The following is a 16,404-nucleotide window of genomic DNA, read 5'->3' as shown; positions in this document are numbered from 1 at the left end:
AACCACTTGGCCACGCGCCCTGACAGATAAGACCATAAGATATAGGAGCAGAATTCGGCCATTTGACCCATCGAGTCTGCTCCGCCATTTCATCATGGCTGATTCATTTTCTCTTACAGCCCCAACCTCCTGCCTTCTCCCCGCATCCCTGAATACCCTGACCAACCAAGAATCTATCAACCTCTGCCTTATCTTTCCATGCAGCTACCATCCTCTGCTTTCTACCATACAGATCCAATTAACCAGCTCCTCTTAGATTTCATGCAATCTAACTTTCCGTAGCAGCCTACCAGAACCTAATAAAAGCCCATGCAGATCCTAACAATGGCACAGATAACGCAAGGAAGGGATGATTGCCAAACATCTATGCATTTATTATTATAGCTGGTGTTCTGAGAAATGACGTGAGGCCGTTGAATTGTATTTGTCATCAGCCAGGATGCAGTCCATTCATTTCCTGTTCACTTCATGCAAAATGATTCACATTGTAAAACTTGCTGTTTCAGACCCATCAGAGTGTCGTGACCGTCATTGCGTTCTTCATCATGCCCGCCCGGACCAACAACTTCAATGTGGAGTCGCTGAAAGGTCAGGCAGTGCGGAAGCAGCTGTGGTGAGTACCTGGACCAGTAGAGAGGGAAGTGTTAGACCCTGCAACGATGCCAGATTGAAGCCGCGGGAGGCAGCTCATAGCACAGAGTGTGCTGATGACCGCTTGCTGTCTGACTGCTGGTTCAAAGACACAACTGTTGGCATCAGGGCACCTTGCATTAAAATAGTACGCAGTAAAGTTGCAATAATGTTAAATATAAAGGCCACAGAATCCAAACCCAAGTGACTTCCAAATTCTTTGTAATACCTTCTTATTTCTTCATGATCCACACACTCTGCCGATCCAGTCTCTCATCGTAACTGAAATATTCCATCCCAGGCAATATCTCCTGGATCACAAAACATAGTATAGCAAGAAACGGACCCTTTGGCCCATGATGTTGTGCTGAACTAATTAAATTAGTAATTAAATGTGTAATTGAACTAATTATTTCTGCCTACACGATGTCAATTTGCCTCCATTCCCTTCATGTGCCTAACTAAGAGTCTCTTAAATGTCCGTATCATCCCTGCCTCCACCACCACCAGTGTATTCCAGGCACCCACTGCTCGATGTAAAGAAACTTGCTCCACACATCTCCTTTGATGTTACTTCTCTTGTCTCTCAGGGTCTCTTTCTGTGGTGTGCAACTCGCCACTGGCTCCCATTCACAGAATTAAATGTTCTGCCGTCACCCCCAGCTCCCATCACCAAGACCATTTTGGGTCCATTTTACCATTTTACCTTTGATCCTGAGGGGCCCAGTGCCCTATGTGGCACCCTGTCAAAGGCTGTTCAGAAGTCCACAGAAACCACTGCACTTGCCCGTGTTAATAACCCTGTGATTTTTTTGAAACATTCATTGAGCTTAGTCAAACAAGAGCTCCAGTTAATGAAGGGGAGGGTGCAAGATGTGAAATTAATACTTCACACCAGTATTCAGCAAGTAGAAAGGCACGGACGTAGAGAAATAAGGGAACTGTATGCTGATTTTCCCAGAGTATAATGATATAAAATGGAGGAAGCATTAGGTCTTTTAACAGTAAGAAGGCATGCTCTCAGACAGGGTCAAACGAAGGTGTTACTGTTTTTTAAGCATATTTTTTACAATTGCAAGACCCTGCTGGACATTAAGAACGTAGGGTCCTGTAGGTCTACCCCATCAGCGAGTTGCTCGTTGGCATTGAAACTGAAGGAACTGGACCTTGTGCTGCCTGCTACAAGAGGGATGTCAGGGTCGGTGCGTGAAGGTAGTGTGCGATAACAGCAAATGTTGTCTGAGTCGCTTTTCTTGTGATCGCAAGACCCTGTCGGACATTGGTGATGTGAAATGCTGTAAGTCTGGTTCACTGGTTCATTGGCAGATCCGGTGGCAGGAGAGCTGTGTGGCGTCAGTTAGAGCAAGGACTAGGCCTCAAGCCGCTGTGTTGCCTGTTTGCGTCTGTCTAGGACAGAGGTGTGGGGAGGTGGTATGGCATCGTGTCCATGCTGGTGTCGGAGCTCCCTCTAGTGTTTCCTCGGTGGACGACTAGGCCTCAAGCCACAGCATTGCCTGTTTGCAGCCATCCAGGAGAGAGTATCGGAGTCAATGCTGGACGCACCTACTGGCTTTGGTGCTGCCCTCCAGTGTTTGCTCAATGGAAGACTGCTGCAACATGGACTATATTTTTTGTGTGACTGTATTTTACTGCTGTCTTATATATGCTATATGTACCTTGTGCTGTGTATGACTTTTGGTACTTTGTTTTGTACCTTGGGTCCACAGTAACTCAGTTTTGTTTGGCTGTATTCATATATGTTTGAATGACAATTAACTTTGAACTTGAAACTGGATAAGTCCTGATAGGATTGATCCCAGGTTATTGAGAGACAAGAGATGATATATCAGGGGTCTGGAGAATTACAAGTGTTGCTGGTTTATTTAAGAAGGGCAGTAGGGGCACACCAGGTAATAAGCCAGTAATCCTTAAGTCAGAGGTAGGAAAATTACTGGAGACAATTCTTAGCGATAGGCTTTGCTCACATTTGGAAAAGCATTTGGAGCAGTGCCCAATCAGAGATCGGAAGCCTAAAAAGATGTAGCTCACTCAGGTTTGCCGATTGAGTAGAAAAGGCAGCGACTCACGGCAGTTCAGTGCTTTGAGCAGCAGCCAATCAGCATTCGGGATTGATTGGCAAGAACAAATTAAAGTAAGGCAGAGGGCAAGCATCATTGGAGCCGCCATCGTTGGAGTGGTCAGAGTTAGAGTGGAGATTTTTTTAGTCTTTAGCTCTTCGAGGCTTCAGTGAGGAGAGATGAGTGAGAGAAGGCAAAAAAGCTGTAGGCAGAGTCCCTGCAGTTTATTGTTCTGCTTTCTTTATATTTGCTCAGTTAGAACAGTAGAAATACAAGGTAAGATAGTGGAATGCTCCTCTTGCGGGATGTGGGAAGGCAAGGAAATATCCAGTGTACCTGACAACTACAACTACAAAAAGTGCATCCACCTGCAGCTTCTAACCCTCCACGTTAAGGAGTGGGAGCTGGAACTAGATGAACTCCGGATTATCTGGGGTGCTGAGGGGGTGATAGGTAGGATATATAGAGAGGTAGGACACAGGAAACTGGGTAACAGTCAGGAAAGGGAAAAGAGTTAAACAGCCAGTGCAGAGTACCCCTGTGGCCATACCCTCAACAACAGGCATACCACTTTGGATACTGTTGGGGAGGTGGGCGGGGTATGACCTAACAGAGGAAGGGTGAACAGCCAGAGGTTGTGGTCCATGTAGGTACCAATGACCTAGATACAAAGAGCAATGAGGCTCTGCAAAGTGAGTTCAGGGAGTTAGGCGCTAAGTTAAAGGGCAGGACCTCCAGGGTTGAGACCTCAGGATTGCTACCTGTGTCACATGGTAGTGAGGCCAGATATAGGAAGATTATACAGTTTGACATGTGACTACAGAGCTGGTGTAGGAGGGAGGGGATAAAATTTTTGGATCATTGGGCTCTCTTCCAAGGATGGTGGGAGCTTTACAGAAGAGGCAGTTTGCATCTGAACTGGAAGGGCACTAATATCCTAGTAGGAAGGTTTGATAGTGCTGCACGGTGGGGTTTAAACTAGAGTTGCAGCGGGATGGGAACCAGAGTGCAGAAAAGTTAGTGGAGAGGTTGTAGAGGCAGATGTTTAAGACCTCAGACAAAGTCAGGAATCAAAAAGTTGATCATGGTGCGACTTCTGCCCTGAGCTTTATGCATTTCAATGCAAAAAGCATTGCTAGAAAGGTAGATGAGTTCAGGGCATTGATCAACACCTGGAATTCTGATAGTGTAGCTGTTAGGGAGACTTGGTTGCAGAGGGGCAGGACTGGCAGCTCAATATTCCGGAGTTCCATTGTTTTAGACTCGACGGAGCCAGGAGGGATTAAAGGAGGTGGGGTGGTATTACTAGTCAGAGAAAATGCCTCTGCAGTGCTCAGTCAGGACAAAATGGAGAACTCATCTAGTGAGGTATTATGGGTAGAATGAAGAAATAAGAAAGGTATGACCACATTAATGGGGCCATATCACAGAGCACCCAAAGTCCGAGGGATTTAGAGGATCGAGTTTGCAGAGAGATCGCAGATTGTTGCAAGAAACATAAGTTATAGTAGGTGATTTTAACTTTCCACACAGTGACTGGGACTCTCATACTGTAAAAGGACTAGGTGGGATAGAGTTTGTCAAAAGTTTTCAGGGGAGTTTCCTTAATCACTATGTAGAAGCCCTAATGAGAAAGAGTGCGATATTTGATCTGCTATTAGGGAATGGGACAGGACAGGTGAAATAAATTTGTATAAGGGAACACTTTTCATCTGGTGATCACAATGCCATTAGTTTCAAAGTAAATATGGAAGAAAGTTATGTCTGGTCTGTGGATTGATATTCTAGACTGGAGAAAGGCCAATTTTGATGGTATCAGAAAAGTGTGGATTGTTATAGACTGTTTTCTGGCTAAGGTGTACTTGGTAAGTGGGAGGCCTTCAAAAGTGAAATTTTGAGAGTACAAAGCTTGTATGTGCCAGTCAGAATAAAAGATATGATAAAAGCTCTTAGTTTTCAAGAGATGTTGAGGCCTTGGTTGAGAAAAAAGTGCATAGCAGGTATAGGCAAGTAAGAACAAACAAGGTGCTTATGGGGTATAAGAAATACAAGAGAGCATTTAAGAAAGTAATCAGGAGGGCTGAAAGGAGGCATGAGGTTGCCCTAGCAGACAAGGTGAAGGAGAATCCTAAGGGATGCTACAGATATGTTAAGTGCGAAAAGACTGTAAGGGACAGAATTGGTCATCTGGAAGATCAGAATGGTAATCCATGTGTGGAGCTAAAAGAAATGGGGGAGATGGAAAATGAATTTTTGCATCTGTATTTACTCAGGAGATGGACACTGTCTATGGAAGTGAGGCAAGCAACAACGAGGTATACAGACTCTATACAGATCACAGAGGAGGAGGTGTTGACTGTCCTGAGACAAATTAGAGTGAATAAATCCCCTAGGCCAGACAAGGTATTCCCTTGGACCCTGCGGGAGACAAGTGCCAAAATTGCAGAGGCCCTAGCAGAGATATTTAACTCTTCCCTAGGTGACAGGTGAGGTGCCAGAGGTTTGGAAGATAGTCAATATTGTTCCAGTGTTTTAGAAACACTAAGAATAAACCAGAAAATTATAGGCTGGCATCAGTAGTGGGAAGGTTATTGGAAAGTGATTTAAGGGACCAGATATATATGTAAGTATTTGAATATACGTGAACTGATTAAAGATTGTCAGCATGGCTTCGTGTGTGGTAGGTCATGTCTAACCAATTTTATAGAGTTTTTCGAGCAAGTTACTGGGAAAGTTGCGCGCAGGCTCTCCGGTGAATGATATCTGTAATCCGTAAAGTAGGGGACCGTGCACAATTCTGATTTGATGGAGACGGACGTGAGAGTACGGAGGAACATCTGGAAAACTTCTGAAATGCCCGCTTCGCTGCCGCTGCTACTGTGTGGTAACCGGAATCTCCGGAGCAGAAGGCCCCGAATCCTCGGCTTTGCTTGTTTCAGCGGCCAGGGCTAGGTCGAAGGTGCTCGGCAGAGGATGGCGCTCGGGAGGCTGTATCGGAGGGGCTGGTCGGAGGCTCAAGGTTTTCGGACGGATGGACTCAGAGTCGGCTGTGGTCAGCTGCTTCCAAAGCATCGGCAAGTTGCCGGTGCCTGGAGGTTTATGGCAGGGAGTTTCTCCCTTTTGCTGCCGGCTATCAGGGACTTTGGAGTCGATCGACTCGGGGACTTTGAGACTTTTTTTACTGTGCCCATGGTTTGTTCTTCATCAAATTATGGTATTGCTTTGCACTGCTATAACTATATGTTATAATTATGTGGCTCGGTCAGTGTTAGTCTTTGGTTTGTCCTGTTTTTTTGTGATATCACTCTGGAGAAACATTGTATCATTTCTTAATGCATGTATGCATTTCTAAATGACAATAAAAGAGGACTGAGTGTTCTCATAATCTGAAAAAAAAGTTGATGAAGGCAAGTAAGCGTATGTGGCATTTGACAAGGTCCCGCATGGGAGACTGGTTAAGAAGGTTCAGTCGCTGAGAATTCAAGATGAGCTAGTAAATTGGGTTAGTCATTGGCTTTGTGGGAGGAGCCAGAGTGAGGTAGTAGATAGTTGCCTCTCTGACTGGAGGCTTGCAACGAGTGGAGGACAGGGGTCGGTGCTGAGTTCGTTGTTGTTTGTCGTCTATATCAACGATCTGGATGATAATGTGGTTGATTCAATTAGCAAGTTTGCAGATGACACCAAGATTGGGGGTGTAGTGGACAGCGGAGAAGGCTATCATGACTTGCAGCGGAATCAGGATCAGCTGGAAAAATGGGCTGAAGAATGGCAGATGGAATATAATGTAGACAAGTGCGAGGTGTTTCACTTTGGTAGAACCAACCAGAGCAGGTCTTACACAGTGAACAGTAGGTCACTGAGGATTGTGATAGAATAAAGGGAAATGGGAATACAGGTCCATAATTCATTGAAGGTAGTATCACAGGTAGATAGGGTTGTAAAGAAAGCTTTTGACACATTGGCCTTCATAAATCAAAGTATTGAGTACAGGAGATGGGATGTTATGTTGAAGTTGTTTAAGACATTGGTGAGGCCTAATTTGGAGTATTGTGTGCAGTTTTGGTCACCCATCTACAGGAAAGATGTAAATAAAGGTGAAAGAGTACATAGAAAAATTACAAGGATGTTGCCGGGTCTGGAGGACCTGAGTTATAAGGAAAGATTGAATAGGTTAGGATTTTATCTCTTGGAATGTAGAAGATTGAGTGGAGATTTGATAGAAGTGTATACTCAATTATGCGGGGTATAGATAGGGTAAATGCAAGCTGGCTTTTTCCAGTGAGGTTAGGTGGGACTGCAACCAGAGGTCATGGGTTAAGGGTGAAAGGTGAAAATTTTAAGGGGAACATGAGAGGAAACTTGTTCACTCAGAGGGTCTTGAGAGTGTGGGACAAGCTGCCAAGCACAACTGGTGCACGCAAGCTCAATTTCAATGTTTAAGAGAAGTTTGGATAGATATATGGATGGTAGGGGTATGGAGGACTATGGTCCTGGTGCAGGTTGGTGGGAGTAGGCAGTTTAAATGGTTCGGTACCGACTAGATGGGCCAAAGGGCCTGTTTCCGTGCTGTACTTTTCTATGACTCTGTGACTCATTAGGGACATCAGTATAGTCTTGTCAAGTCAAGTCAAGTTTATTGTCACATGCACAGATGCAATGAAAAATTTACTTGCAGCAGTGTTACAGGCATGTAACACCATATAAGCATCATTCACAAGAAAACATAAATTAAACAAAGTTCTACATGATTTTTAAAAGAAGGAGCATAGAAGATGATTGATGAGGGCAGGGTAGTGGAGGTTGTATATATAGTATAGTAAAGCATTCAACGAGGTCCCTCATAAAAGGCTGATCCAGAAGCTTAAGGTGCATGGGATCCATTGATGACTGAACCATTTGCACTTATATTGGCTTGGTCACACAGGTCAAAGGACAGTGGTGAAGGGGTGCTTCTCTGACATGGAGGTCTGTGACCATTGGTATTCCACAAGGATCTGTGCTGGAATGTCAGCTTTTGGTGTTATACATACATGGTTTTGTTGGAAATATAGATTAGCTGTTCAGTAAGTTTGCAGGTGACGTAAAAATAGGTGGAGTTGTGAACAGTGAAGAAGGCTGTCAAAGATACAGTAGGGTGTAAATCATTTGGAAATGGCAGGGAAATGGCACTACTACTACTACGTCGACTCAGGCCTAGGGGGTTGGCGTCGGGCACGATGACGGACTTTCCACTTCTCCCTCTCCCTCATCAGTGTGTTCAGTTCATCTACGTTAGCCGTGCCGCTGTCTTCTAGGACCATAGTCTTGGGAGGGCGCCCAGGGTTCATCCTCCCGTGCTTGGGCCCCCACACGATGAATAGGCTGGCAGGTAGCTCGGGGTGGCGTAAACAGTGCCCCACTAGTTGCAGTCTTCTTGCTTCAATTTTAGTGGCGAGCATCGGTAGGTTGTTATAGAGCTCAACGTTCATCATGTGCTGTTGCCAACTCGCGTCAAGAGCCACCTGGAGCATTCATGTAAAGCAACCATCTACAGACTTTCGCATCGTCTTGGTGAGTGTCCACGTTTCGCATCTGTATGTGAGAATGGACTCTATGACTGCTATGAAAATTCTCCTTTTAAGCCCTCTGGTCAGGTTCGACTTCCAGATTTCCTTCATGTTGTTCATAGCCCTCCACGCCAGCACCTTCCGTATCTTTATGTCCTTCTCCGAACTCATCATTCTTGACCCAAGGTACTTGTAGTCAAAGACTTTCTTAATGGTATCATTCTCTATGGTCTTGAGAGTACCTTCGTCGCAGTTAAATGCAGGAAAATGACAGATGGAATATAACCTAGGCAAGCATGAGGTGTTGCACTTTCGGAGGTCAGATGTAAGAGGAAGGGCAGGACCTTTTTTAGCATTGATGTACAGAGAGATCTGGAGTGCAAGTCCAAGGCTCCCTGACATTGGTAACAGAGTGGAGAGGGTGGTAAAAAGGCATAGGGCATGTTTGTTTTTATGGGTCAGGGTGCTGAGTCAGGAAGCATTGTTGCAGATGTGTAAAACTCCGGTTAGGTCACACCTGAGAGTATTGCATGTAGTTCTGGCTGCAGTATTACAGAGGAAATGGAGACTTTGGAGAGGAAACTGAAGAGGTTTACCAGAGCGTGGCCTGCATTAGAGGGCATGAGGTATAAGGTGAGGTTGGACAAACTTGGGTTATTTTCCTTGGAGCGGCAGAGGCTGGGGCAAGATCTGATAGAGGTTTATAAGATTATCAGACAGATAGGTGGGGTAAAGAGATTCTTTTACCCAAATTCTTTCATGTGTCACGTACCCTGTGACAGGTTAAGGCACCAGCAGAAATGGAAAACACTTTGGAGTCCAGTATTGTTATTAACTAGTGATATTTATTAGTAACTACGCAATACAGTAATATAAATGCAGATAAATCGAACAGGTTAGCAATGATTATATATAAGTAAGGGTGGAATATATATGAAAACCAAGCTTCTTCAAGTCTAGGGGTAAATAGATAGTCTTACGATGATGAGTAAAGTTCAGTTCAGTTCGTGGTATTGAGTTGAGTAGTGATGGAGAGAGAGAGAGAGGGAGAGATTTGAGTCTTCAGGTGAGCTGACACTGTCAATCTTCCCGTTGTCCTCCGAATTCCTTTAGAAGTCACCGACCGTGACCACAACAAAGTGGACCGTTCTTCTGTGGTGGAGCTATCAACCTAGGTGAGGGTTGGACACACAAACAACTCCCCACCGGTCACTTCCTTTTCACACTGCAAGAGCCACTGATCAATCCTCCAAAAACCCACTTTTTCTGTGGGCACAACAAAGCTCATTCAGTGTCCAAAATCATGTATTGCAGGTCTATCATCTGACCTTCTATTTATCTCCCTGTGCTGAATACCGACTGTCTCTCAAATCAGCTCCTCCCTTCTCTCTCTGTCTAAGAATGTACAAGCAGGCCATGTCCTTGTAGAGATGTAAACATGCTGCCGAAAAATCATAACACCATCTCAAAGCAGTCTTCATCTCTCTATTAAAAACAAGATGTCGGTGTAAAATAACTCTCTCTTTCTCTTTTTAACAAGGTGTCAGTTGTTGAGCACCTCTCTCTCTCTCTTTTCAAAAGCCCAGTTCACAGGGGTAATCGAGCACAGTTCATAGGGGTAATTCAGGACGCCGTCACATATGTGAAATAGCGGCAGCCATAGCTTTAAGATGAGGAAGGAAGTTTAAAAGAGATATGCAGGGCAAGTCTTTTTTTAAAACAGACAGTGCTGGATTGTGCTGCCAGGGCAATAGTGGAAGCAGATATATCAAGAATATTTAGGAGGCATTTAGACGTGCACATGAACAGATTGGAAGATTTTTAAAATTTATTTATTGAGATAGAGTGTGGAATAAGCCCTTCTGGCCCTTTGAACTGTGCCATACAGCAATGCCCCAATTTAATCCTAGCCTAATCACGAAACAACTTACAATGACGAATTAACTTACCAACTGGTACGCCTTTGGACTTTGGGAGGAAACTGGAGCACCCGGAGGAAACCCGTGTGGTCACGGGCGAACATACAAACTCCTTACAGATGGCAGTGGGAATAAAACCTGGGTCACTGGTACTGCAAAGCATTGTGCTAACCACTACACTACCACATAGTGGAGGTTTTAGTTCTAGATCTGGAGTCAGGGTTTAAGGATGACCAGCAGAGTGTGAGTTTTGACATGGTAGCAGAACACAGAAGAGCTGTCAGAGGTTAGAAAGCAAGGTACAATAGACAATAGGTGCAGGAGTAGGCCATTCAGCCCTTCGAGCCAGCACCGCTATTCACTGTGATCATGGCTGATCATCCACAATCAGTATCCAGTTCCTGCCTTATCCCCATAACCTTTGATTCCACTATCTTTAAGAGCTCTATCCATCTCTTTCTTGAAAGCATCCAGAGACTTGGCCTCCACAGCCTTCTGGGGCAGAGCATTCCATATATCCACCACTCTCTGGGTGAAAAAGTTTTCTTCAACTCCGTTCTAAATGGCCTACCCCTTATTCTTAAACTGTGGCCTCTGGTTCTGGACTCACCCATCAGCGGGAATGTGCTTCCTGCCTCTAGTGTGTCCAATCCCTTAATAATCTTATATGTTTCAATAAGATCCCCTCTCAGCCTTCTAAATTCCAGAGCATACAAGTCCAATCGCTCCAATCTTTCGACATGTGACAGTCCCGCCATCCCGGAAATTAACCTTGTGAACCTACGCTGCACTCCCTCAATAGCAAGAATGCCCTTCCTCAAATTTGGAGACCAAAACTGCACACATTACTCCAGGTGTAGTCTCACCAGGGCCCTGTACAGCTGCAGAAGGACCTCTTTGCTCTTATACTCAATTCCCCTTGTTATGAAGGCCAGCATGCCATTAGCTTTCTTCACTGCCTGCTGTACCTGCATGCTTGCTTTCAGTGACTGATGTACAAGAACACCTAGATCTCGTTGTGCTTCCCCTTTTCCTAATTTGACTCCATTTAGATAATAATCTGCCTTCCTGTTCTTCCCACCAAAGTGGATAACCTAACATTTATCCACATTAAACTGCATCTGCCAAGCATCCGCCCACTCACCCAGCCTGTCCAAGTCACCCTGCATTCTCATAACATCCTCCTCACATTTCACACTGCCACCCAGCTTTGTGTCATCTGCAAATTTGCTAATGTTACTTTTGATCCCTTCATCTAAATCATTAATGTATATTGTAAATAGCTGCGGTCCCAGCACTGAACCCTGCGGTACCCCACTGGTCACCGCCTCCCATTCCGAAAGGGACCCGTTAATCGCTACTCTTTGTTTTCTGTCAGCCAGCCAATTTTCAATCCATGTCAGTACTCTGGCCCCAATACCATGTGCCCTAATTTTGCCCACTAATCCCCTATGTGGGACTTTATCAAAGGCTCTCTGAAAGTCCAGGTACACTACATCCACTGGCTCTCCCTTGTCCATTTTCATAGTTACATCCTCAAAAAAGTCCAGAAGATTAGTCAAGCATGATTTCCCCTTCGTAAATCCATGCTGACTCGGACCAATCCTGTTTCTGCTATCCAGATGTGTCGTAATTTCATCTTTTATAATTGACTCCAGCAGCTTTCCCACCACCGACGTCAGGCTAACCGGTCTATAATTCCCTGTTTTCTCTCTCCCTCCTTTCTTGAAAATTGGGACAACAATAGCCACCCTACAATCCACAGGAACTGATCCTGATTCTATAGAACATTGGAAAATGATTACCAATGCATCCACAATTTCTAAAGCCACCTCCTTAAGTACCCTGGGATGCAGACCATCAGGTCCCGGGAACTTATCAGCCTTCAGACCCAACAGTCTATCCAACACCATTTCCTGCCTAATATAAATTTCCTTCAGTTCATCCATTACCCTAAGTCCTTTGGCCACTATTTTATTTGGGAGATTGTTTGTGTCTTCCCTAGTGAAGACAGATCCAAAGTAGCTGTTCAACTCGTCTGCCGTCTCCTTGTTCCCCATAATAAATTCACTCTTTTCTGTCTTCAAGGGCCCAATTTTGGTCTTAACTATTTTTTGCCTTTTCACATACCTAAAGAAGCTTTTACTATCCTCCTTTATATTCTTGGCTAGTTTACCTTCGCACCTCATTTTTTCTCCACTTATTACCTTTTTAGTTACCTTCTGTTGCTCTTTAAAAGTTTTCCAATCCTCTGGCTTCCCACTCGTCTTTGCTATGTTATACTTCTCCTCTTTTATCTTTATACTGTCCTTTACTTCCCCTGTCAGCCACGGCCTCCCCTTACTCCCCTTAGGATCTTTTTTCCTCTTTGGAATGAACTGATCCTGCACCTTCTGCATTATTCCCAGAAATACCTGCCATTGTTGTTCCACTGTCATCCCTGCTAGGGTATTGTTCCATTGAACTTTGGCTAGCTCCTCCCTCGTAGCTCCATTACCCTAGTTCCCTTTGTTCAACTGTAATACTGACACTTCCGTTCCCTTTGTTCAACTGTAATACTGACACTTCTGATTTTCCCTTCTCCCTCTCAATTTGTAGAGTAAAACTTGTCATATTATGGTCACTACCTCCTAATGGCTCCTTTACTTCAAGGTCCCTGATCAAATCCGGTTCATTGCACAACACTAAATCTAGAATTGCCTTCTCTCTGGTAGGCTCCAGTACAAGCTGTTCTAAGAATCCATCTCGGAGGCACTCTGCAAACTCCCTTTCTTGGGGTCCAGTACCAACCTGATTCTTCCAGTCTACCTGCATGTTGAAATCCCCCATAACAACTGTAGCATTACCTTTGCTACATGCCAATTTTAACTCTTGATTCAACTTACACCCTACATCCAGACTACTGTTTGGGGGCCTGTGGATAACTCCCATTAGGTGGGAATGGACACACAGCCACAGACACTTCAATATTCAATAGGTTTCAAATTCAAAGTAAATTTATTAACAGATTACATACACTATTTTAAAGGCATCCGTTAGTCTTGTGAGACTATGGATTTGTGCCTGGAAAGTCTTCACTCTCCAGGGCGCAAGCCTGGGCAAGGTTGTATGGAAGACCAGCAGCTGCCCATGCTGCAAGTATCCCCTCTCCATGCCACCAATGTTGTCCAAGGGAAGGGCATTAGAACCCATACAGCTTGGCACCGGTGTCATCGCAGAGTAATTTGTGATTAAGTGCCTTGCTCAAGGACACCACACGTTCCCTCGGCTGGGGCTCGAACTCACAACCTTCAGATCGCTAGTCCAATGCCTTAACCACTTGGCCACATGCCCAACACTATGTATATACACTATATGTCACCATATTCTACCCTGAGATTCATTTTCTTGTGGACATTCAGATTAAGTACAAGGAAACACAACAGAATCAATGAAAAACCACACACAGCAAGTGTGAACAAACAACCCATGTGCAAAATAAAACAAATTATGCAAACACAAAAAAGAGACTAATAATAAATAAATATTGGGAACATGAGTTGTAGATTCCTTGAAAGTGAGTCAGTTGTAGACTCAGTTCAGTGTGGGGATGAGTGAAGTATCCACTCTCATTCGAGAGCCAGATAGTTGAAGGGTAATAACTGTTCCTGAACCTGGTGGTGTGGGACCTAGGGCTCCTGTACCACCTTCCTGATGGCAGCAACAAGAAGAAGAGTCTGGCCGGGATGGTGGAGGCTCCTTGATGATGGACACGACTTACTTGCAACAGCACTTCTTGTAGGTGTGCTCAAAGGTGAGGAGAGCTTTACTTGTGATGGATTGGGTTGTATCCACTACTTTTTGTAGGCTTTTCCTCTCTTGGGCATTGGTGTTTCCATAGAAGGCTGTGATGCAACCAGTCGGATACTCTGTAGAAGTTTGCCAGAGTTCTAGAAGACATGCCAAATCTTCACAAACTTCTAAGTAGAGGCACTACCATACCTTCTTTGTACCAACACTTAGATAAACAAGGATGTTTCAGTGAGATCCCCTTCATTCTTCTAAACTCCAACAAGTACAGGCCCAGGGCCATCAAATCCTTCTCGTACATTAACCCTTTCATTCCTGGGATCATTCTTGTGAGCCTCCTCTGGGACCCTCTCCAATGCTAGCACATTCTTTCTTAGATAAGGGGCTCAAAACTGCTCACAATACTCCAGGTGTGGCCTAAATAATGCCTTATAAATTGTCAGCATTACATCCTTGCTTTTATAGTCCAGCCCTCTCAAAATGAGTGCTAACACTGCATGAGGACTCCCTTTGCACCTCTGATTTCTGAAGTTGCTCTCCATCTAGAAAATAGTTTAGGCCTTTATCCCTTCAACCAAAGTACATGGACATACACTTCCCTATGTTGTATTCCATCTGCCACTTCTTTGCCCATTCCCCTAATCTGTCTAAGTCCTTCTGCAGACTCCCTGCTAGATTTCCAATCCTCCAGCTTCCCACTAATTCCTGCTATATTAAATGCATTCTCTTTTGCTTTTATGCTGTCTTTGACTTCCCTTGTCAACCAAGGTTGCCTCATCCTCCTTTTAGAATATTTCTTCTTCATTGCAATCAATCCATCCTGCATCTTCCAAATTGCTCCCAGAAACTCAAACCATTGTTGTTTTCCCTTCATCTATGCTAATGTCCCCTTGAAATCTACTTTGACCGGCTACTCTCTCGTGCCTCTGTATTTCCCTTTACTCCACTGTAATACTGATACATCTGATTTTAGCTTCTCTCTCTCAAACTGCAAGGTGAATTCTATTATGATCACTGTCTCCTAAGGGTTCCTTTACTTTTAGTTCCCTAATCAAATTTGGTTCATTACACAACACCCAATCCAGATTTGCCTTTTCAACCACAAACTGCTCCAAAAAGCTATCTCATAGGCATTCTGCAAATTCCTCTACATGGGATCCAGCACCAACCTGATTTTCCCAATTTATCTGCATATTTAAATTTCCCATGAATATTGTAACATTGCCCATTTTAAATACCTTTTCTATCCCCCATTATAATTTATACCCCACATCCTGGCTACTGTTTGGAGGCCTGTATTTAACTCCCATCAGGGTATTTTCACCCTTGCTGTTTCTTAACTTGTACCCACAAAGATTCTACATCTTCCAATCCTATATCACCTCTAAAATTTGATTTTTTTTAAACCATCAGGGCCATCCCACCCCCTCTTACTACCTGCCTAGTTTTTCAATACAATGTGTATCTTTTGATGTTAAGGTCCCAACTGTGATCTTCTTTCAGCCTTGACTCAGTGACGCCCACAAAGTCAGACCTGCCGATCTCTAACTGTACTACAAGGTCATCTACATTATTCAGTATACTGCGTGCATTCAACTATAACTTCTCTATTCGTGCATTCATCACCCTTTTTCACTTTGTCTCCATGTTACTGGAAGTTAAATTCTTAGCTCTTTCTAAACTTTTTTATGGTTTTATTTATTTCAGAGACTTTCCAAATTCAAAGTTCAAAGTAAATTTATTTTAAGTACATACATCAGCATACTGTGTCCAACCTTGAGATTCACTTCTTGCGGGCATTCACAGTAAATACAAGAAACACAATAGAATCAATGGAGGACTGTCCTCAATAGGATGGACAATAACCAATGCGCAAAAGGCAACAAATTCTGCAAATACAAAAGAAAAAAAAATAATGTTAACCATTTTTACTGATGGATCAAAAGATAATTTAACTGGGAATGTTGGTGTGGCTGTTTTTGTGCCTGAATTACAGGTAACTATAAAGAAACGCCTTACTAACCATTTATCAAAATATACAGCAAAACTGGATGCCATCATTTTGGCCTTACAGTCGGTGGAGGAAATTTGTCCTTGCAATGTTGTAATTTGTCAGATTCTTTTTCAGTTTTGACTAGTATTAAAACAGGACATTCTAGCAGCAGGTCAGATTTACTGCTGGAAGCTCTTCAAACTTTATTTCAATTTCAAAGTATTGGTTTACATGCCTGCTTCTTATGGGTTCCTGCACATAGAGGTATTGAGGGGAATGAGTGGGTTGATTGACTGGCCAAAAATGCTGTCAGCTGTGGATATAGACATTCCACTCAGCAATTCAGAAGCTAAGTGGTTGGTGGGGCTAAGAATTAAGGGATTATGGCAAAACCTGTGGGATATTGAGCATAAGGGGAGACATCTTTACAGAATCCATAAAACTGTTGG

At 43.8% G+C, this 16,404-nt stretch overlaps 1 protein-coding gene across 1 annotated transcript in view; it reads left to right on the top strand.

Annotated features, from left to right (window-relative positions):
• Nucleotides 1–16,404, top strand: part of LOC140205437 (glycogen [starch] synthase, muscle-like) — a 91,681-nt gene that overhangs the window by 36,811 nt on the left and 38,466 nt on the right. Inside the window, exon 8 of the mRNA XM_072273038.1 lies at nt 507–613. Coding sequence (XP_072129139.1) covers nt 507–613 — 107 coding nt within the window. The remainder of the gene's footprint in view (nt 1–506; nt 614–16,404) is intronic.

Source organism: Mobula birostris, chromosome 11, assembly GCF_030028105.1.
Source record: "Mobula birostris isolate sMobBir1 chromosome 11, sMobBir1.hap1, whole genome shotgun sequence".
In the NCBI taxonomy this organism is placed as follows: domain Eukaryota; kingdom Metazoa; phylum Chordata; class Chondrichthyes; order Myliobatiformes; family Myliobatidae; genus Mobula; species Mobula birostris.
The sequence above is the reverse complement of the archived record's forward strand: the minus strand, read 5'-3'. Positions and strand labels throughout refer to the sequence as shown.